The 21,008-nt window shown below is 32.2% G+C and overlaps 3 protein-coding genes across 6 annotated transcripts; 2 read left to right on the top strand and 1 right to left on the bottom strand.

The window, feature by feature from the left end:
- Window positions 1-3,055: 3,055 nt before the first annotated feature.
- LOC107958487 (probable mitochondrial adenine nucleotide transporter BTL1) lies at window positions 3,056-6,975 on the top strand. The gene is made up of 6 exons (XM_016894270.2): window positions 3,056-3,212; window positions 3,473-3,613; window positions 4,333-4,427; window positions 5,321-5,654; window positions 6,034-6,271; window positions 6,424-6,975. Exons 1-6 carry the CDS (start codon window positions 3,183-3,185, stop codon window positions 6,672-6,674), a joined length of 1,089 nt encoding a protein of 362 aa, XP_016749759.1. The 5' UTR covers window positions 3,056-3,182; the 3' UTR covers window positions 6,675-6,975.
- Window positions 6,976-7,273: 298 nt separating this feature from the next.
- On the bottom strand, window positions 7,274-9,968 carry LOC107958488 (reticulon-like protein B22). 4 transcript variants are annotated; one of them, XM_041113339.1, is made up of 5 exons: window positions 9,652-9,928; window positions 8,471-8,612; window positions 8,118-8,187; window positions 7,567-7,688; window positions 7,274-7,486 (listed from the first exon to the last, which is right to left on the bottom strand). In XM_041113339.1, the coding sequence occupies exons 1-4, from the start codon at window positions 9,654-9,656 to the stop codon at window positions 7,573-7,575; spliced, it is 333 nt and encodes a 110-aa protein (XP_040969273.1). In that variant the 5' UTR covers window positions 9,657-9,928; the 3' UTR covers window positions 7,274-7,486; window positions 7,567-7,572. The 4 variants fall into 4 exon arrangements, with proteins under 4 accessions (XP_040969273.1, XP_016749761.1, XP_016749760.1 ...); XM_016894272.2 differs by having other exon boundaries at window positions 9,525-9,927; XM_016894271.2 differs by having other exon boundaries at window positions 7,274-7,688; window positions 9,525-9,968.
- A 3,835-nt stretch (window positions 9,969-13,803) lies between these two features.
- On the top strand, window positions 13,804-20,513 carry LOC107958489 (V-type proton ATPase catalytic subunit A-like). Its single transcript, NM_001327674.1, is given in 20 exon segments — window positions 13,804-14,101; window positions 15,014-15,140; window positions 15,315-15,370; window positions 15,476-15,532; window positions 15,696-15,807; window positions 15,887-15,924; window positions 16,418-16,519; window positions 16,616-16,672; window positions 16,997-17,068; window positions 17,147-17,248; window positions 17,337-17,399; window positions 17,482-17,614; window positions 17,832-17,938; window positions 18,217-18,411; window positions 18,550-18,636; window positions 18,768-18,872; window positions 19,175-19,272; window positions 19,395-19,473; window positions 19,896-19,984; window positions 20,119-20,513. Coding segments are annotated over 20 exon segments (1,872 nt in total). The 5' UTR covers window positions 13,804-14,023; the 3' UTR covers window positions 20,234-20,513.
- Window positions 20,514-21,008: the final 495 nt, after the last annotated feature.

Raw genomic sequence — 21,008 nt, 5'->3', positions numbered from 1 at the left:
CAAACACGCGGTAATATTCAATGACCGGATAATTTAATTTCAAATAATTTAGTAAATAAATCAAAAAAATTAAAAGTAGAAGGATCAAAATATAACAAAACGGTAATTTAGTGTCATTTTGAATTATTAATTAATAATTTTTCAGCTTCAATGCTGAAAACTCTCATAAAATAATTACAAAGCCAATTAAGGACTTAATAAAAAATGCACTCATATGTCACGTCATCAATTTACGGATTATTAAGGGCTTTAATGAATTAAATTTTTTTCAAATTTCATTTTATTATATATTGTGATTGAAATAGTAAAACACTTTTACCAAACTTTTATAGTTGAGGATTTTAAATTGAAATGAATGATATTATCACGGGTTGCAGTTTAAAATCCGTTACTATCGCATGCAACACATCCTATAGAACTTTATCATCGATATGAAGATCATTTGGCCCATAATGCTTGACCCGATTCAAATAGCTGATAAATAATATTGTCATATTAAAGTCTGGGCGACCCAATGATGAATATATTACAACATAGGCTACCTTAATAAATAGAAAAATTAATCTTAGAAGATTGAGGGGAATCATATATTATAAGATTAGATTGGATTTAATTATGTAATATTGTAAATCCCTGAATTTAAAGGATAGGCTAATATCGTCTATCAGTTTTGAGGAGCTCAATTATAAATAGAGAGCTTCCCCTAACTTGAAATTTACTTTATTTATCCATTCTTTATTGAATTCTTAAGAGTAATGGAATTTGTTGAGAGCATTTACTTAAACACCTCTTATGCATTATTTTCCTTTTAGCCAGGGGCGAAGCCAGAAAATTTTTTTGGGGGGGCCGGATGGAATTTTAATTTTTTATAGCTTATATTTTTATAATTTGTAAATGATTAAATTAAATTTTTATAATTTTAGGGGGGCCAAAGTGTAATTTTACTTTTACTAATTTAAAAATTTTAAAAAAATTCAATGGCTTAAAATAAAATTTTTCATTTTAGGGGGGGCCAGGGCCCATGCCAGCCCCCCTGGCTACGCCTCTGCTTTTGGCTAGAGTTGCTTCAGCTATATAATTTGGTGCATTTGATGAATTCTAGTTGAATACTAATTTTGTGGTGCTTAGGCTGACTTAAACGTGTTTAATTGAAATGATCACCTAAGGCTGCACAGAACGTGAGAGTAAAGTTTTAGCTTTGATACACTATCACATGGTTTTACCAAATTATCTCATTTGTTACTGAGAATGATATTTATAAACAACACCAATAAAGTAATACGATCCACACTTTCTAGTTTTATTTTATATATAAAGAATTTATTTTAATCTGCTGATTAACTTTTTTTAAAAAAACATAATAAACATCGATTGGGTTTTAGTTTGGTAATGTCAATACAAAAAATACGAGTTTGAGCGTGTAAAAACAGTAATAATTTATTATATTCAACTATTTATTATTTTGATATTTGTAATTTTAATAATACATACTGTACTATATATAAACTTCGAAAAATTCATATAATCGTATGATGTTTCTATATTCTATTTATAAAATATGATATAATAATATCTAAATTAATTCCGATGTTTTAATTCATTGGTCAAGGGTATTCATTTTCGCAAGTTATTGATCGAATAGGAAAAATTGTTTGCTAATAGTTAAAGTTGTTCATAAATTGAATGGTCTGTCTGATTCAATTTCACTTTGGATAGAGGCTTGAATAAATAGTTCTCGTCCACCTCAACCAAATGCAAACAAAATATATTTTTTGAAAATATTATTCTTTAAATTGACAGTTACCAACATTTACTTGCTACCATGTTTAATGAAATTTGAGGGTTTTAAAAAAAATAATTTAATTTAATTAATTAACTATAAAAATAATTTAAGTAAAAATTTATATACGAAAATTACTTGAAATTCACAATATTTATTGATGTTGCTTGACACACTGACATTATCACCCATTGGTGAGCCAATGATTGACTTAAAAAGAAATAAATTTTTTGGGTGCCGTCACTATGTTAAGTAGCAACAATATGTATTTTTTGGAATAACCATAAAAAATACGGATATTCATGGTGAAGAAAAAAAGACAAAAAAATATTTTAAGATGTCGACAATTTTTTAGGTGACACAAGGGAAATTTCAAAAAAGAAAATTTGGGTGTCGTTAATATGTTAGGCGGTATCCATTAATTTTTTTAAAAACATTTTTTTAGGTGTTGCCTTTGTGTCAGGCGATATTGATGATATTTAAAAAAAATCGTTGTAGAAAGAGTAGTTTAAAACATTGGTAATTGTTTTAGAATATTTGGGGCTAGCTATTGAGAGATCTCAAACGTGGAAGTCAATGAGAAAGAGAAAGTCTTTTCATTGGTATTGAAATTGACTATTTACTTACAACAATTAAGGTTTTAAATTGAGAATAATAAGAGAAATAAAAGAAATAATAAATAATAAAAAGGACCATGTGAAAAGAAGAAATAATAAAAAAATAAAAAAATGTTATAAAATAAAAAGATATAGAGAGAGTAAACAAAAAAAAATCAATAAAAAGTTTATATTTATAAGTATAAGAAATATAAATGAAACAGATATCTAATTCTAATAGCTATTAAAATTTAAAGTATATCAATACTTATTTTAATTTTAATTAACATCTATTTAACAAGATATTTATAATAAAAGAAAAGTTATGTGAATATTGATAGGAATTAGATGAGAATTTGAACTAAAGGAAAAGTATTTAATGAGAATTAAATGATAATTTTAAAGTTGGTAACAATTTTTGAAAAGTATTTAAAAGAAAACAATATTTAATGAGAATTTTAAAATTTTAAAATTGATTACAACTTTCTAAAGAAAATATTAAGGAAACATATTTAATAAAAATTTTAATGGAAATGAAATATTTAAAGGAAAAAATATTTAAGTTGATGTCAGGAATTTTAAATTATTTTTGTATATAAATTTTTACTTCGTTAATTTTCATAATTAATTAATTAAATTGAGTTATTTAAAAAAATGACAAAGTGAAAAACCCTAGAGTAGACACAAAAATCAAAGAAGCCAAATCCCTCCAGAAAACCCCAAAGACAAACCAAATTCCCTCCCTTTCTTTCTCTTTCCAAACCCAAAATAAAAAAAGCAAGGGAAAAAGCGTAAGAAAATATCTAATGCCCCCAAAATCGCCCTCACTGCCTCAGGCACGTCAATTTTCCTCTCTTTTCTCGGTCCTTGGTTTTTTCTTCTAATTTTTTGTAGTTATTATTACTTACAAATTGAGAGAAAATTTAAAATAAAGGGATCTTTCTTTGCATGCTCGATCAAAATATTTGCATTTTTTTTTATGTTTTTAATCTTTTGAGTTTGGGATATCTGAAATCTGTGAACAAAATTTTATTTATATTTTTATTACAGAGAAAGTAAATTACTAATAATGTTGAAAACGGATTTTGAATCGCAGAAGAACAGGTACAGGGTGTTTGGGAACATGGCGTTGGTTGTTCCGAAGGAGCTTGACGAACTCGAAAAGCCTTTTTCTTTGCATTCGCCAAAGCCTTTTGAGATCCGATTTCAAGTTCCCGATTTGAGAGTTCCCATTAGAGTGAGTTTTTTCTCTTTCCCCCCTTTTATGGTGCTTCTGCTTTAAGCCTAAGGTGCTGTTTGGGTACTGGAAAAAAGGTATAGAGTAAAATATAAAGTAACAAGAAAATTCTTTGGTATCCCACTTGTTGGAGGTAAAAAGCTGTGGCAATAAACGACATGCGTTTCTGCATCAAATTTTTTTCAATTTTCTTTATAAATTGTTAAGCTGCTGATAGTTATGGGGAGACTACTATTCCAAACAAAAAATACACCGAGTAAAAGATATAAAAGAAAATGACCCTCTTAAGAATATTGTTTTCTTTTTGTCCATCAAGAATTTTTTTTTTTGACTATATTTCATTACTGGTTTTTCTAAATTTTCAAAAGATTTTATGGACATGAAAGATATCTTGTTCCTAATTTGTTTGTGTTAAGAAATGTATTGTTGGAAAATTTGATATTGGATTTTGTCAATTTTATTGATCTATATGACTCCCTGCACTATAATAGCCAAAGATGGTTACTGGTCTTAGAGTTAGCTTGAGTTATGAGATATCTTTGATGTAATTCATTTAATTTTATATTCCCTAAACCATTTGCCAGCAGCATCAAAATAGCTGTTATGGAAATACAGAGATCTGAAGTTTATAAGGCTACCGTTTCAAATAACTATTATCTTTTGTTTCATGAAAATGATTGTTGCCGTTATCACAAAAACATGTTCTGATTATGATTCAGGATTTCTTGAGGACTAGAGAAGTTGGTGAGTTTCTTAGTGGAGCTTTGGCTGGGGCTATGACCAAAGCTGTCCTAGCTCCTTTAGAAACTATCAGGTTGGTATACACTTGTGTTATATGGCTTCCTTCATTATTTTGCTGAGTTATTGTCTCTACCATTATGTCTAACGTTTATGATTCTTTATCTGGTGTCTAGTAAGTGTAATTTTTTCTTTCAATGAGCATTAAATTTTTTAAAAGATATGGAAACTCATCTGGGAGCTTGAACATGGGTGGACTATATAGCTCACTTCATAGTTTTCGGTTTTAAGTAAAAACTACTGAATTTCTTTCCATATTGATCATAAATTTTAAACATGGTTCTCAATTTCATTTAATTTGTTCTCCATGTTTTTAATGCCATTGAGCATTAGAAATTTACAGTGGATAAATTGCTTAACAAACTTTTGTCAGCTACTATATGTTTTGGTGTAAGTTTGAGAATTTGAATGTCCATACAGGCCTTTTATTGTGATACTGAGTTATATAGATCCTTCAAATTTAGTCAAATTGATTTACAATAAACCAGTTTGGTGCTTTCTGCTTGTTGTTGCCCTTGTTTTATTCCCCCCAAAAAAGAAAAAAAAAAGCCTCAGTGTGTTGATTCTTGTGGTTGCTGTATTTCTTTCCTTGTACTACACTGTGGTACACGTATTGCTCCTATGAGTTTCAGGATAATTAATGTATCATAGGATTGGATGTGTGTATTGTTTGTTTAGTTTCTAGGGTGTAATAAATTGTTGACCTGCAATGTTTTGGATATCAAGTCATTGTTGAAATCTTAGGATAGTTTGTTCTCATCATTGTTACCTTATTCATGATCCTTTTTGCCTTAAAATCATTATCATGTGTTTGTCATGAATGTATTTGTTGCTTAAATTTCTGATGAATTATGTTGAGACACTTGTAACTTATTTGTTCGACTCATAATTTGGGGTTCTGACATGCAGGACCAGAATGGTGGTAGGTGTTGGATCCAAAAACATAACTGGTAGTTTCATTGAGATCATTGAGCAGCAAGGTTGGCAAGGACTGTGGGCTGGAAATGGAATCAATATGCTTAGAATAATTCCTACCCAAGCAATTGAGCTTGGAACATTTGAGTGCGTCAAGCGAACAATGACATCAGCACAGGAGAAATGGAAGCAGATTGAAGGCCCAAAATTTCAAATTGGTCACGTTAATGTTAACTTTTCTCTTTCCTGGGTTTCTCCAGTTGCTGTCGCTGGTGCAGCTGCTGGAATTGTTAGCACACTTGCATGCCATCCACTTGAAGTTCTCAAGGTATCTGATATCTGATGAGTTCATAATGTTTCTTTTTTCCAAAAAAAAAAAAAAAGAAAGATAAGAGCAGAACATTCTGCATCAAGATGATTTATTTCTTTTAGATTTTGCTTTGAACACTGGCTCTACATGAAGTCCATCTAAGAGTTTGGCCTGTATAATGTCATCGAACTCATCAATTTTCTAATGCTTTAGAGTTCAGATTCCTCTTTGTATCTCATTTGTCTAAGCATTGGGTAAATGGTCGAGAAGTCTATCTTTATGTTGTTTTAACACTTGGGTAAATAATTAACTTGAATCTGATCATGTTGAAGGTATTATAGGGTTTCTCATTTTACCCATTTGCTTATGGGGCTGAATGTTCTTGTAATTCTCACAGGATAGGCTGACCGTTAGTCCTGACATATACCCTAGCTTAAGCATTGCAATTAGCAAGATTTACAAGGATGGTGGTGTTGGTGCCTTTTATGCTGGTCTCTCCCCAACTCTAGTGGGCATGCTTCCATATAGTACTTGTTACTATTTTATGTACGAAAAACTAAAGAAATCCTACTGCCAATCAAAGAAGAAAAAATGTCTGAATCGTCCGGAGATGCTTGTAGTTGGAGCTCTTGCTGGTGAGTCTTTGCCTTTACTGTTAGAATTGGAAAATATTTATAGGGTTTTCTGGGTATCATTAACAATTCTTATTATTATTTTATTTAAAATGGAACATTCTATTAGTGCACCAATGCTTAACTTGCTAAATTGGGTGAATTGAAATGGCCAGGTTTTACTGCCAGCACCATCAGCTTTCCCTTGGAAGTTGCCAGAAAACGACTAATGGTGGGAGCTTTGCAGGGTAAGTGTCCACCAAATATGGTAGCAGCACTTGCTGAAGTAATCCGGGATGAGGGACTCATGGGTCTGTACAGAGGGTGGGGTGCTAGCTGTTTAAAAGTAATGCCCGCCTCAGGTATCACCTGGATGTTTTATGAAGCCTGGAAAGACATATTGCTTGTTGAGAAACGCATATTATGATGGCTCTACAAAAACATCTCCCATGGCTAAACTAGTCGACACTCCTCTCTTTAAAGTGCAAGAGGATGCTGTGCTAGCACGGTAGTAGACTCAGTTTTTTTTATGGAAGCTTTGGGATGGCTGATGATATTTATTAGTATCAGTGCCCGTATATATTTTTTAATCTGAATAACCCTAGCAATTTCTACAAAATTCTTTTTTAATTTTGTTCCGCTGGATTATTAGGTGACCTCCATTGTGGGGATATATTGAATATTGACTGTACCCACAGATCTCTTCTATCACATGAAATTTTGATCAATTTGGTCTCCGTGTTAGCCTTTGTGTGTGGGTTGAGATGGGATAACTGAACTGTATTACCTGATATTGCACCGCAATGGCTGTTTGGAAAGTGGCTTGGAAAGGGAGCTTCTTGCTCCGGCACTTTGGTTTTCTTTAGAAATAACATTTTCTTCCAGCAATTTGTTGGTGACAAAAATAAAAATTATTCCACGCAGTCTATTCTGTCAAGATCAAGGGCAAAGCAAGGTACCAGCCTTGAGAAATTTATATAACCACATTGTGTCCTAAGAACATTCCACTAAAATCAGTCATGTGGATAATCCAAAATGGTTTCCTGATATAAATGCGATAAAGGAGGTAAGATCAAAAGTTTCTCTCACGTTCTTAGAGGTTACATACGTACTTGATATAAATGAATTTAGTTTTATTGATAAAGATCAACCATAGGAAAAGTAAAGCACTAAACATCACTAATGCACCTTACAGTCTGGGACCAAGAATAGCAAGGATACGACAAGGCTTGGCCTGATCTGAAAACAAAGTTCAGAAACTTCAACTTGCTTTCCTAATATTTACTGTTCAATTGCTTTACTAAGTTTTCAAACTGCACCTGCAGTTACATATTATCGTCTTCAACACTGGTGCCATTTCTTTGCCTCTGTAACTGAGGAACGCATGTTCTGATTGACTGTGAGTTCTCAGCAAGCATGTAAAGGCAGAACAAGCATAATCCTATTTCAGAAGCAAAAAGAGTTTGATATTTCATAAATCTCAAGAAGATACAGAATCAAAGAAAAGAAACCATTAAGCTTGCTAAAATTTCGGGTGATCTTGTGAAAAATCAAGAATTCTCTGTTGTTGGACAGCGAATACTTTTTACATATTTTGGCCATATTCCAACATCCTGTCATGTGTAAAGTGATTTCAATGGCATTTAAAAAGGTACTGCAAATACAATGATTGCTACAAATTACAAATACCAAATTCCCAATGCATAAAATCAGTTCATAGTGCATGAATGAACAAAAGAAACTTGACAGTATCTCAAGATAAATAAATAGAGTGAAGCTCATTCAACATTAACCAGTTCAAATATCTATGCTTCGACTACAAAAACTAACTGATTCAGCAACAGGATACAGAACTTAATGGCAAACATACCTGCATAAGCAACTGTAGCGCCAGAGACCAATCGTCCAATGGCTGACAGCATGTAAAGACAAACAACAACCTGAAGGAAGACATGCATCAGGTTAATAGTCATGGAAGAAAAAAAAAATCAAGATAATTGCATGTATAATCATCAAAAGGTTTCAAATCAATCAGCAAATCAACCAACAAGAGAAAAACGGATGGCCAGGGTTACAAGGAGAAGGGAAGTTATCCGGGAGATTTGCAGTAACATGCCTTCGAGGCGGATATTCAAAAGATATCAACTAAGTGGCAATTAGGATCTAAATAGCAAAAACTAGCTGATTTTATAGTGTAGAGCAATTTAAGCTGCAAAAATTCACCCCAAAAAATAGCCTTTTGTCGTGTCCAGTTGCTGCAACTCTTAGAACTGACTCAGCAGCCCCCACAGTATTAGCTAACCATGCAAAAATGCTATTAGCGGCATCCTGTGAGATCTGCCACTCAAGTGGATCCACTGGTACCCTATAAAACAGCATTTCAATTATGAGGGTGAAATAGTTCAAGAATAAAAATCCATTCCTAAAATGAAAAGAGCTAAATCATGTATGAATGTTATTAGACAAATCACATTGCACATATCAGCAGTTCCAGAAACGCAGAACAATCAGATGATTTTGAAAAGAGGAAAGAAATATAAGAAATACATGACAATATTAGAAGAATAGGAAGACAACCCAAGTGGAGGGCAATTTCAACACTATATTCAAATCGAACTATAGTTCAGATCTCGTACAAACTGAAAATATCTTCAGCAACAATGGAGCCTAATACAAAGCTCAATTAACCTAATGCCCTAATAATTCCCCAGATGCAGTGAAAGTTAAAATAGAGTCGATTAACGAAAATAAGATCAAACAAACACACGAAATGCTAAATCATTCTATAAGCATAATCTTGTCAAACATCATCAAGATGATCAATAATAATTTATTTTGATGACCACCCACGTAATTTCTCCTTTCACCATGATTAGTTAAACCAACTTAAACCTAAACCCAGGGACTACTGCAATCGCACTGTAAGAAGGTACTTGATAGCATGATAAACGAAAGATAATATAATTTGGTAGGAAAGGGACGACAACAGTATAAATTCACCCATTTCTTCGAATCAAAAGCAGCGCAAAGCATAAAAATAATAAACTTCACCAATCCCCATTAACAAAATGGAATTTAAAACTATCAATCAGCTTAATTATTGCAACTTGAAAATATAAACTCGGTCTTCTCAGAACACACAGTACATCAACCCTAAACTAGCAAGAATCCACAATTGAAAATATAAACGGCAAGAGAGTAAAAAAAAAAAAACCTAACAAAGAAATGAATAAATTGAAAAGAACCCAGAGCGGGGAAAAAATAAAATAAAGCGTACGAGATGTTCATTTGACGAAAGAGGAGGCCGAGAATAGCAAGAGAGCAAAGGAGAACGATTAAGACATCGGAGAAGAGAGAGAGGATGGTAGAATTGCGGTAAGCACAATGGTAGTACACCAACGTACCACATATCAGCAATCCCAATGCTTTGCCGGCTTCGCTCCTTCCTTCGCCTTCCATCATCTCTTCTCTCTTCTAATCCCCTTTTTTAATTTCGATCCTTTCAAAATTGTCCTTACAGTTGGAGTCTTGTTCTTCAATTTCTTCTAGCCCCCAATGTTGAAACGCAAACTCAAACGTTTTGACTCACCATTTTGTTTCGTTCTTTTTTTTGTTCTTGTTGGCAATGAATAGGATTCGAGTTCACATGCATTATCGTTGCGGTTTCGGGTCACTGGGTATTCGAATTTTCTGAAATAAATCCTATTATTATTCCTTTTGTAACATTTAGTCACGTGATCACTTGAATTTAAAAAATAAAAACAGATTTTGTGGGTTTGAGTTGAGAACCCAATTATATTGGGTTGCAAATGGGCTTCATTGTCCGTTGTTATACATACATGTCAAGCTGAAGCCTACTGCATCTTTTCTTTGTCCTAAACTGGACACGTGTATCAAATACTCAATCTCACATCCCATTCTTTACTCAATCACAATATTATATTATTATTATTTTAAGTATTGCAAGATGTTATTCGAATTCCATATAATCAAGTCGGAAAAGCCAGACCCTAATCATAGGATTCCAAGTGGGACTCACTGACATCCTATATTTCTCTTTTTATTATCTTATTCTTATCTCCGTCAAGCATTGCCTAATTTTATTTCTAAAAAAAAAAAATCTATTTGAATTAGTGTGCCATTAATTTAAGTAAAGTTAAAAACAGTCGTCATAATCAGATTATTTATTATAACAATGTGATTGAATTCTATAATAATAAAATTAAAAATAATGGTTAGTTGTATGTTTGTAATGGTAAAAATAGAAAAGGTTTTAGAGGCAAAATTAATTTGTAAATTTTACTATAGAAAAAATATTATTTTACTATTTTAATAAATTATATATTATTTTTAAATGATTAAATTAAATTTTTATATTTTTCTAATTTTTTTTACTAATTTAAAATTTTAAAAATTTTAAATAGATCATATGAAAAAATTTTCATTTTAAGGGGGTCGGAGTCCTTGTCAACCCCTTTAGTTTCGTTACTGACTGTAGAATAAAAAATAATTATTAAAGACATTAGATTATAAATGATATATAATAGAAGATATTTTTACGAAATAATTAAAAACATATGGATTTATAAATTTATTTAATAAAATATATATTAAAAGTTAAGTTGCTTTTGTTGTGAAATATTTACACGAAGTTAAAAAGAAAATTAGTAATGAAGACAAAATTGGAAGAATGCCGCCTATTGAGAAAGCATCTCCATTGCCGCATAAACCCTCAGTCAAAATTGGGAAGTGCAGTGTGGTACAAAAAATTAACTAAAACTCGTCACAATTAATTCAAAGGCAATTTTATGCAACGATCAAGTAAAAAAGGGACTAAACGCACTGAACCATTCTCAACTGAGCATCCAAAGGCAATTTCAATTGATGTAATGTAGTTTGAATGGTTTACATGATCTTTTCAGTTATAAGTTTGATTTGTGTAGTTATTTTAATCACTTATCGATTTTTAAATTAATTCAACTGAAAATTTTGATCTAATTTAATATTATATATATTATTTAAGGTTAATAATTAAAATTGATTAATCAACTGAACTAGTTAATCTAAAATCAATTTAGTTAGATTGATTATTCAACTTTCATTCAATCAACTTAAATTTTTTTATAAAATATAATCCATAAAATTGATTTAATAAAAAGTTGATTAAACCAATAGGAATTATCGAATGCTCACTTAGTATAAATTTTAAAGGGCAATTTGAGTAACTTAAATTATTAGGTTTTTTTAATTATCTAAATAATACAAAAAAATTAATTGCAAAAATGAGATAGATTGTAAATTAATTACAAGAATACTATGTTTTCTATAATAAAATTAGGTGTCGCCAATCAAGCCCAGTCCTGGAATAGTTTGAGAATGCAGTTGCTGAAGGCCCAGGTTGGAAGAGGCCCAAAAAAATTCTTCAACTTTTAACATGAAAAAAAAATCTTCAGCATTTTATGTTTTCTGATTAGCGTTTCATTGCAGGTAAAAAAAAGAAATTAAAATAAAAGGGGTTCAAAATTTTTTATTTTATTACTAGTTTATGTTTTTAATTTATTTATTACATTTGATATATTTTTTAAAAGGGACTCCAATTTGTTGTTTCACCTAGGGTCCCAAAAATATCAAGAACGGACTTGTTGCCAATGTGTCTGGTGACACTAGCTATAAAAAATAACATTTAAATAAAAATAAACAAAATAATAAATTTATAAATATATTTTAATGTAAAAAGGGATTAAGCCAAAATGTCAAGCAATATCCTTGTTTTCCTCCTCAATTGCAATAATTTCTTTTACTATAATTTAAGCTTCACATTAGACGAAAACAGTATGGAAACTTATTTAGAATAATTAGCTACATTACTACCTGGACAAATAACGTTTTTAATGCCTTTATCTTCTTTTGGATATTAACTTTTTCGTTTTTTATCCCAACATTTTAGAATTATTTTGTAAGTGGTTTGAGAGAGGATACTTTTTTTTTAATATCTGACATAGTTTAGTTGTTGGGTTATAAGGGCTAAAAATGATTTTTTTTAAAAAAATTTAGAGTAGGGCTAAATTGACAAATTTTATAAATGTTGGGGGTCAATTTCATTAAATTTCTTAGAATTAGAACTAAAGTAACAAGTTTTGTAAACATTGATAGCTAAAATTGTTAAATTTTTTATATTCATGATCAAATTGATAGAATATGTAAACATTAGAGGGCTAATTTTGAGTAAAAGTACAATTAAAAAAGCCTACATCAGCCCAAGTGATTAAAATATTTAATTTTAAAAATTTAGTCACTAAATCAAAAAAAAATTTAAGTGATCAAAATAGAATAAAAGACATAATTGAATGATTATTTTTATAGTTTATATATAAAAACATAAATTTGAACATAATTAATTTGTTGGTTTCAAAATCCATAATAATTGTAATTAATTTATTCATTTTTTGTCATTAAATGAGTGAAAATACAATCCTCCCTTATTATTAAAATTAAATAAAATTTTAATCACTAAATAATACTTTAAAATATAAATGGATTAAATAATATAAAAGAAAAACTATTTAAAACTCCATCCAAAGTTCGACAAACTGTACTTTCAGAAAAAGAAAAAAAAAGAAAAAGAAGTGGACAAAGGGTGGAACCATAGAACTAAATAAATAATGGTAATAAAGAAGAAAATGCCAAAAAAAAACAGCAATACGCTCCCATCCAAATTAAGATGCGACGCGAGCGAGAGTGAGAGTGAGAGTGAGAGTGAGAGTGAGAGTGACACATAGGCTTTGGCCTGACCTTCAGGAAACTACCTTTGCATTTTCCCTACGTATCCACGTTACTACCAAATTTATGGACTACATTTCTCATCTATACTTCACCTTTCCGATATTTTTAGATTTCGTTAAATACATGGTTTTACTCTCTCTATTTAATATTTAACTGTTTTTTTTATAAATAGTATAACCATATATTTATGAATATTTTCATCATTATTGTTGTTTGTAAATTCAAAAAGTGTAATAATTACATTATAATTTTAAAAAAAATTTATTTGATATAGTGTAATTACATTTTAAAGAAAATATGAAAATTATGGGTGCTAATTAGTCCTCTTAAATATCTCAATTCTCAACTTTTTACAAGAATTTTCAATTGCATTTAATGGAATAGGATACACTAATTATAATAATTAACTAAATATGTAACATATATTTCCAAATAATTTTTTTAAAACATGCAACTAATTTAAAATTAAATTAAAATTTTAAAGGGTTGTGCAAATACAATTATAAATATAAATAAAAAGAATACTACATTCTTAATCAATTAGTATCCACCACCATTGAAAAATAAGATTTTATTATAAAATTTAAACCAAGCACTTACATAATATTTATACATAATAAAATTCCAGCCAAAACACAAAAAATCCCGTGTACTGAACTAAATTACTTTTTTGAAGGTAGTAAATGAATAAATAAATAAAGTATGTATCATCATCATAAATCATAAATCTCATAATTCACCTTCTTCTCTCTCTTGTCTTCTCTCCGAGAGTAGTCATTTTTCTTTGCATCACTGCATTTTCTCTCGATTGAGCCTCTAGGGTTTTGAAAGATACTTAGTATCTTTTTTTCCTTCTCTACTATAATCGAATCGACTCTACTAGTTTCATCAGATCTTAAAATATCCAAGCTGAACTCCTTCACTCGATCAAAACTTTATCGGATAAGTTTCATTCTTGTCTAATTTCATTTGAGTAAGAAAGGGACAAAAAAAATGCCGGCAGTTTACGGAGCCAGATTGACGACGTTTGAGGATTCAGAGAAAGAGAGTGAATTCGGTTATGTTCGTAAGGTGAATTACCCCCTCTTATGATTACTAACCTTTCCAACCTCATTTTGATTTGTTTTTAACGTCGGATTGATTTCAATAGGGTGTGTTTCGAAGTTTTTATTCAATGATCTGCATCCTTTTAGTTTAATTTCTTTGATTTAGTTGATTTTAGACGTTTTTATGAGCTTTATGATTTTTTGATCTGATTTCTTGGAATTGAGTTTTAAGTTTTTTTTTTAATATTCTTGATCTGCGTTTCTTTTGTTAATACCAGTTATAATGATCTGAAAACTTTGATACATTTTTTCTGAGGATTTTTTTTCCTTTTTTCTTTGTAATGTATGATCAATGAATTTGGACTGATCTAGATGTCATTTTACACGAGTATTCCGCTTTCACTGCTTTGTGGTCTATTAGCTTACTTCTGATTTCGTTTATTCCTGTGTAAATTTTTTGGTTAGAGCTTTGGTAATACAAAAAATTAGCTCCTTTTCTGGTTTCCAATGACTCTATTTTGTCAAACTATTGTTGCTTTTGTTAAACCAGTGGTAAGAAATGTTGCGATCTGTTTCATATTTTCATTTGAGTTGCTTCCGTTGCTTAATGTGAACTAAAATGATCTACCTGATTCGGATGCTAAGCCTGGTTCAGAATTATGAATTCCATGATAATACAAAATGAGAAACCGGCCTTTTTAAAAAAAAAAAAGATGTGGATATATAAGTAATTGTGTATTTGAAGAAATTGCTTGATATTCAATTTTTCATTTCCCAGAAAGAAAAGGATCATGATGCTTACGTATTATGTTTAAAATTTTATTTTATCAACTTGAATCTCTTTTCTGATTGATTACCAACCTACTGAAATAGGTGGGTTAATGCATTTTATCTTTTTCTGTTCATTGTTTTTTCCGCTTAAATTATCACATTGCAGGTGTCAGGACCAGTCGTTGTTGCAGATGGAATGGCTGGTGCTGCCATGTATGAATTAGTCCGTGTTGGTCATGACAATCTGATTGGTGAAATTATTCGGTTGGAAGGAGACTCTGCTACAATCCAAGGTTTTTTTATTAATAATAACATTAGCCTTTTCTGTTAAAGATGTCACCTAATTTGCTCTTTGTTTTCTTGGAAAGATAGTATGTACGTAAAAAAGAAGTAAGAATTTCTAGTGGCTATAGTGAGGATACTTAGCAGAAAATTAATAAGAAACTCTCAATTTATTCTTATTTCAGTTTACGAAGAAACGGCTGGTCTGATGGTGAATGATCCAGTTCTGCGGACACACAAGGTGTATTATTGTTTATTGTTTTAAAACCACTCTAAAACTTACACTTAAAGTTCCTGACAGTGTTGATTCTATTTTCAAACTTATAATCATATGTTGATGTTGCAGCCTCTGTCAGTTGAGTTGGGACCAGGAATATTGGGAAATATTTTTGATGGAATTCAGGTTCAAGCATACTTCACATGCAGTTTAAATTCTTATATTACTAGGTCTTTCCCTGGTTTATTTTGTCACTAAAACCGACTAACCTGTTAATAGCTATGCTATCATGTACTTGCTATTAATTTATATCTGCTCGTCTTTTGTTTGAATGCTATATCCGGCACAGAGGCCTTTGAAAACTATTGCTAAAAGATCAGGTGATGTATATATCCCTCGTGGAGTCTCTGTCCCGGCTCTCGACAAAGATACTCTTTGGGAATTTCAGCCGAAAAAAATAGGTATGGAGCTTTTAAAGTGCAACTTAAATAGAGAATGGCTTGTGATGTTGGTTTTCAATACAATGCTTACTTCCTGCAGGTGAGGGGGACCTTTTAACTGGTGGCGACCTTTATGCTGTAAGTTTAATGGCCTTGTGCTGTTATTTATATTCTATAGTAGTGGTTCCTGAAGTAAGCAGAATTAGTAATTGCAATGCACTATCAAGGTGCTCGGCACCTGAGTATCCTTAGGTGAAACCTTAGTGCGAGATGAAATGCTCAGTTGGGTAACACAGTAACCCCATGTTCGTAGACTGGTAATAGTTTCCCTGAAATTGGAAAATAATCAGATCACCATTATGGTTAGAATTTACCTGCCTAGCCTGGCTCGGATGGGGATGGATTTTCTTTTTCAATTTGGCCTCTATAATTATTGTTCATTTAATTTTTAAAATTTTATTTATAAAATATAAATATTAATAAAATGATTTTTTCAAGATTTAAATCTTTTAACAGTAAAAAATGGCCCTTGAATACCTATAATTCAGACGAAATAGGATGTTGTCACTTCATTTTTTTTCTTTTATTTCTTATAAGATCTTTATATTGATACTTTGGAATTCAAATGCAGACCGTCTTTGAGAACAGTTTGATGCAACATCATGTTGCCCTTCCTCCTGATGCAATGGGAAAAATCACTTACATAGCTCCCCCTGGTCAATATTCATTGAAGGTTCGGCTGTTTAACTTTTATATCATATCATTTTAGACACTTTAATGTGGCAAAAACTTTCTTTTTGCTATAATTTATCCTTTTACTTCATGGCAGGATACTGTGCTGGAACTTGAGTTTCAAGGTGTCAAAAAGCAATTCACCATGCTTCAGGTTGGTTGGTTGGTTTTTTTTTCATATCATGACATTTTCCATGACTCTATGTGACAATAGTAGGGTCTAGGTTTTGGGCTCGGTTTGTTTTTTCTTTAGTCAAATTGTTGGGTGGGTCTGCTCATCTCTTGTACCAACTGGTACCTAGTAAGGTTAAGCTGTGTTATTGGTTTTTGATTGTTAATTTTTTTGTCACTTTATGTTGGTTTTGGTTAGTTTATTTAGTTGAGGTCAATGCTTTGCCTCCAATACTGATAAATTGCTAATTACATGTTTCTAAGACTTTCAAATTTTTAACACGGAATGTGCTACATCTGTTTGTAGACATGGCCTGTCCGTACACCTAGACCTGTTGCAACAAAGCTTGCTGCAGATACTCCTCTGCTTACCGGACAGGTAAGTTTTGTTGTGGGTTGTTTCTGTTGATGTTTCTTTCAAAAGATGTGATTTGCTGATGATTTTTTTTTTTATCAGCGTGTACTTGATGCCCTATTCCCTTCAGTTCTTGGTGGAACTTGTGCCATTCCTGGTGCATTTGGCTGTGGGAAAACTGTGATTAGTCAAGCTCTTTCCAAGGTAAAGTTTTATATAAATGTTTTTTAGTGAGCTTCGGCTTCTTCCTATCATAGATATTCATTGTGTTTATTTTTCTGATCATGTGCAGTACTCTAATTCTGATGCTGTTGTCTATGTTGGTTGTGGAGAGCGAGGAAACGAAATGGCTGAGGTGTTATTTTCATCTTTTGTCTTTGAAATATTAATCAATCTCTGGGATTTTTGTCTCCTGATTCTTTGTTTATTTATTTTAGGTTCTTATGGATTTCCCTCAATTGACAATGACATTGCCTGATGGTCGTGAAGAATCGGTCATGAAGCGCACAACACTTGTGGCTAACACTTCTAACATGCCTGTGGCTGCTCGTGAAGCCTCAATTTATACTGGTAAAAGCTATGAACTGGTAATCATATCAATTGCATATTGAATAACTGCTTGAAGAGTAACTTCTAGTGCAATGAGTATATTATTGTTATGTTTGAGTAATTTATTTTTCATAAATTATGATAATGAGTTTTTTATTTTTAAATATTACTGTTATCATCATCATGTATTCTGAAATGATCATGCTGCCAGTAACTTTTATTTTATTTTTATTTGCAGGGATCACTATAGCTGAATACTTCAGAGATATGGGCTACAATGTTAGTATGATGGCAGATTCAACATCTCGTTGGGCAGAAGCATTGCGTGAAATTTCTGGGCGGCTGGTAAAACTCTTTAACAGAATTTCACTAATGAAAATTATTTGTATACACTTTCATAAAGTGCAGTACTTTGGTGCGTGCTATTAAGTTTTATCATTCAGCAGTATATTCAATAATTATTATTTGGTCATGCTTTCTACATCTAATTTCACTTCATCAATAAAAATAGATTTTTTTCCTCGTTTGTTTCGGTGTCTTATAATTATTATATTCACTCTGTTTGCTTTTCAGCTTTCTTTCTATTAAGCTAATGTTGTTTTCTGTTTTAATTTGTCTTGCAGGCAGAAATGCCTGCTGATAGTGGATATCCGGCTTATCTGGCAGCAAGACTAGCCTCTTTCTATGAACGTGCTGGGAAAGTTAAATGCCTTGGTGGACCAGAACGTACAGGGAGTGTCACAATTGTCGGTGCTGTTTCTCCTCCTGGAGGAGATTTCTCTGACCCTGTGACGTCCGCAACCCTCAGTATTGTCCAGGTATACATGGTAGAAGCAGTTCATTATTTTCTTATAAAGGTGCCAGCTTGTCCGTGCTGCTACCTTTTAGCTTGAATGAATGTTGTACCTATATACAGCGAAAACTTAGCATGTATCCCTTGTTGGTTTGAATGTTAGGTTTTCTGGGGTCTTGATAAGAAACTTGCTCAGAGGAAGCATTTCCCTTCTGTCAACTGGCTTATTTCATACTCGAAGTATTCGGGGGTATGTTCATAATCTGATCCCTCTTAGTTTAAACTTTCCCAAAATACATTTTCCATTTATTCTTTTCCCGAGCTGGCCTTTTTTTTCCGAGTGACACCAGTCCTCAATGGTTGATTCTCTTGTGTTTGCAGGCATTGGAAAGTTTCTATGAGAAATTTGATCCAGATTTTATTAGCATCAGGACAAAAGCCCGAGAGGTTCTTCAGAGAGAAGATGATCTGAATGAAATTGTCCAGGTATGCTTCCTTATTTTGCGATGGGTCTTTGGATGAAATGGAGCTATTATACTGCATAAGGACTTGAAAGAGGGAGATTATTAGATATGTATTAAGTTTGAATTCTGTATGTCACTTTTGACAAAGCTTGAATCATACAGAGCATAATGTTACTTTTTCCTTGTCCCCTCCTTTTTTTGCTTTCGATAATATGTTTATTTTGTAATGTTAGTGTTAGTTTATGTAGCTTACTACTGCAAATGTTTAGCACCATCTTTTATTCTGTCTCACTTCAACACTCACTGGAATTTGTACTATTACAGCTTGTCGGAAAGGATGCTCTAGCTGAAACAGACAAAATCACACTTGAAACTGCCAAACTTTTAAGGGAAGATTATCTTGCTCAGAATGCTTTTACTCCGTAAGCTTCAGCTGCTACTGTGTTTTATAACAGAAAATTATCTCAGTACTATCATTGTATCAATGTCTTTGTCTTTGTATGATAATCCTTCTACGCACATGGTTTTGGGTTTGTTGTGACAGATATGATAAGTTCTGCCCATTCTACAAGTCCGTCTGGATGATGCGCAACATTGTTCATTTCAATGCTTTGGCCAACCAGGTAAAGTTCCTATTCTCTCTTCCATTCTTTCAATTTCTATTATGGCCATTGTAAGTTATTTGGAAAAGCTAGGAAAAAGGGAACGACAACTCTTTTAAGTGGGTTACTACTATGCTATTTTTCCTCGAAAAGTTCATGGAAGTTAGTATTTTAAATTCTAAATATTTATGGGGGTAAAGCTTTTTGTCCTTTTGTTGCTGTTCTTGTTGTGTGTGTGTGTTTCCTCTGGAATTGTAGATAAGTAGGTCAAGCAATTGTTTTCTTCGATATACCTCAAGCATGTATCTTGCCTCTAGCTTTATATATTTCAAACACTTTGGTGTCTACACTACTTCCTTGCTCTACTTTGCATACAATTATTACGTTTTGGTGTACCAACTGGAGTCTGTGAGACTAATGTGTAGTGCAATTTCCATGTGCAGGCAGTTGAGAAAGCAGCTGGTATGGATGGTCAGAAGATAACATACAGTCTTATCAAGCATCGTCTTGGAGATCTCTTTTATCGATTAGTGTAAGTTGAAGCTTTGTAACAGAAATGATAGGAAAAATTAGGCTGGGAAAACAAAATTTACTGTTTCAGCATTATATGAATTTTGGCTACAAATGGAATGCCGTGCTTAATGTGTCAATATCTCAACATCACAGCTCGCAAAAATTTGAAGACCCGGCAGAAGGAGAAGAAGCTCTCGTGGCAAAATTCAAAAAGCTTAACGAGGATCTGACTGCTGGTTTCCGTGCACTGGAGGATGAGACTAGGTGAACGGAAGTTTAAATATTTGACTTTCCTGGCCCCAATGTTTCAACTGTTGGGCTTAAATCACTAGGCTCTCGCTTTCTCTGTTTCCGTGTCCTTGTTTATCTGGGTAGATGCATGTTGTGCAGGCGTTTTAGCTTCTGTTGGCCTGAATTCTATAGTGCTCTAACTTTGAATTCGTTATTATGTATTATTATTGTTTGCACTTTCCCTTTTTGACAGCAGGAGATTGGAACCGTAATTTATTATTTCATGTATTTTTTGCAATAAAAATGTTCATTTATTATTTAATTTCTTCGTTGAGTTTGGCTGGGGTAAGAGTGGCTGTGCCTGCTCTTGCTTTTTCGGTTTACAAATTGACAGTACTCCGAAAACCCCAAGTAATTCTAAATTTTTAGGATAAAAAAACGAAACCTAAATTTTGATCTAATAATTGCTACATCCATTTGCCTCTCCCCCCTCCCCCCCAAAAAAGAGAAGGAAATCCACTAAACTTATTATTATGACTCTTGGGATAGATCTCTTTTGCCAACAAGATGAAAATAGGTTTTCCCTTGGTTCTTTTGCTGGATTGGTGATGTGTATTGTGCATTATTAGTTCAATCTATTTGGTCATTGTTGAATAGGAGCGATCTCCCTTGCTGCTTTTTTGTGAGCTTGGTTCTCCTTCGCATTTGTGAGGTTTTTGTCCTGTCTGTTTTTTGGGAGCTTTGTCTCCATTCCATGTCTGAGAGAGCTTTTGCCTCCTCTGTTTGCTTGTTTGCTTCCATGGATGATATGA

Source organism: Gossypium hirsutum, chromosome A05, assembly GCF_007990345.1.
Source record: "Gossypium hirsutum isolate 1008001.06 chromosome A05, Gossypium_hirsutum_v2.1, whole genome shotgun sequence".
In the NCBI taxonomy this organism is placed as follows: Eukaryota; Viridiplantae; Streptophyta; class Magnoliopsida; order Malvales; family Malvaceae; genus Gossypium; species Gossypium hirsutum.
Note: the sequence above shows the minus strand (reverse complement) of the source record. Positions and strands in the feature narration are given on the sequence as shown.

Bases quoted from the DNA above. Each gene is read 5' to 3' on its own strand.
- LOC107958487 (XM_016894270.2), top strand. From the start codon at position 3,183: ATGCCCCCAAAATCGCCCTCACTGCCTCAG. The intron at 3,614-4,332 runs GTGAGTTTTTTC...ATTATGATTCAG, and splicing joins ATTTGAGAGTTCCCATTAGA to GATTTCTTGAGGACTAGAGA. The intron at 6,272-6,423 runs GTGAGTCTTTGC...TGAAATGGCCAG, and splicing joins TGTAGTTGGAGCTCTTGCTG to GTTTTACTGCCAGCACCATC.
- LOC107958488 (XM_016894271.2), bottom strand. From the start codon at position 9,709: ATGATGGAAGGCGAAGGAAGGAGCGAAGCCGGCAAAGCATTGGGATTG. The intron at 8,188-8,470 runs GTGAATTTTTGC...GTCTTCCTTCAG, and splicing joins ACAAAAGGCTATTTTTTGGG to GTTGTTGTTTGTCTTTACAT. The intron at 7,689-8,117 runs GTATGTTTGCCA...CTTCTGAAATAG, and splicing joins CGCTACAGTTGCTTATGCAG to GATTATGCTTGTTCTGCCTT.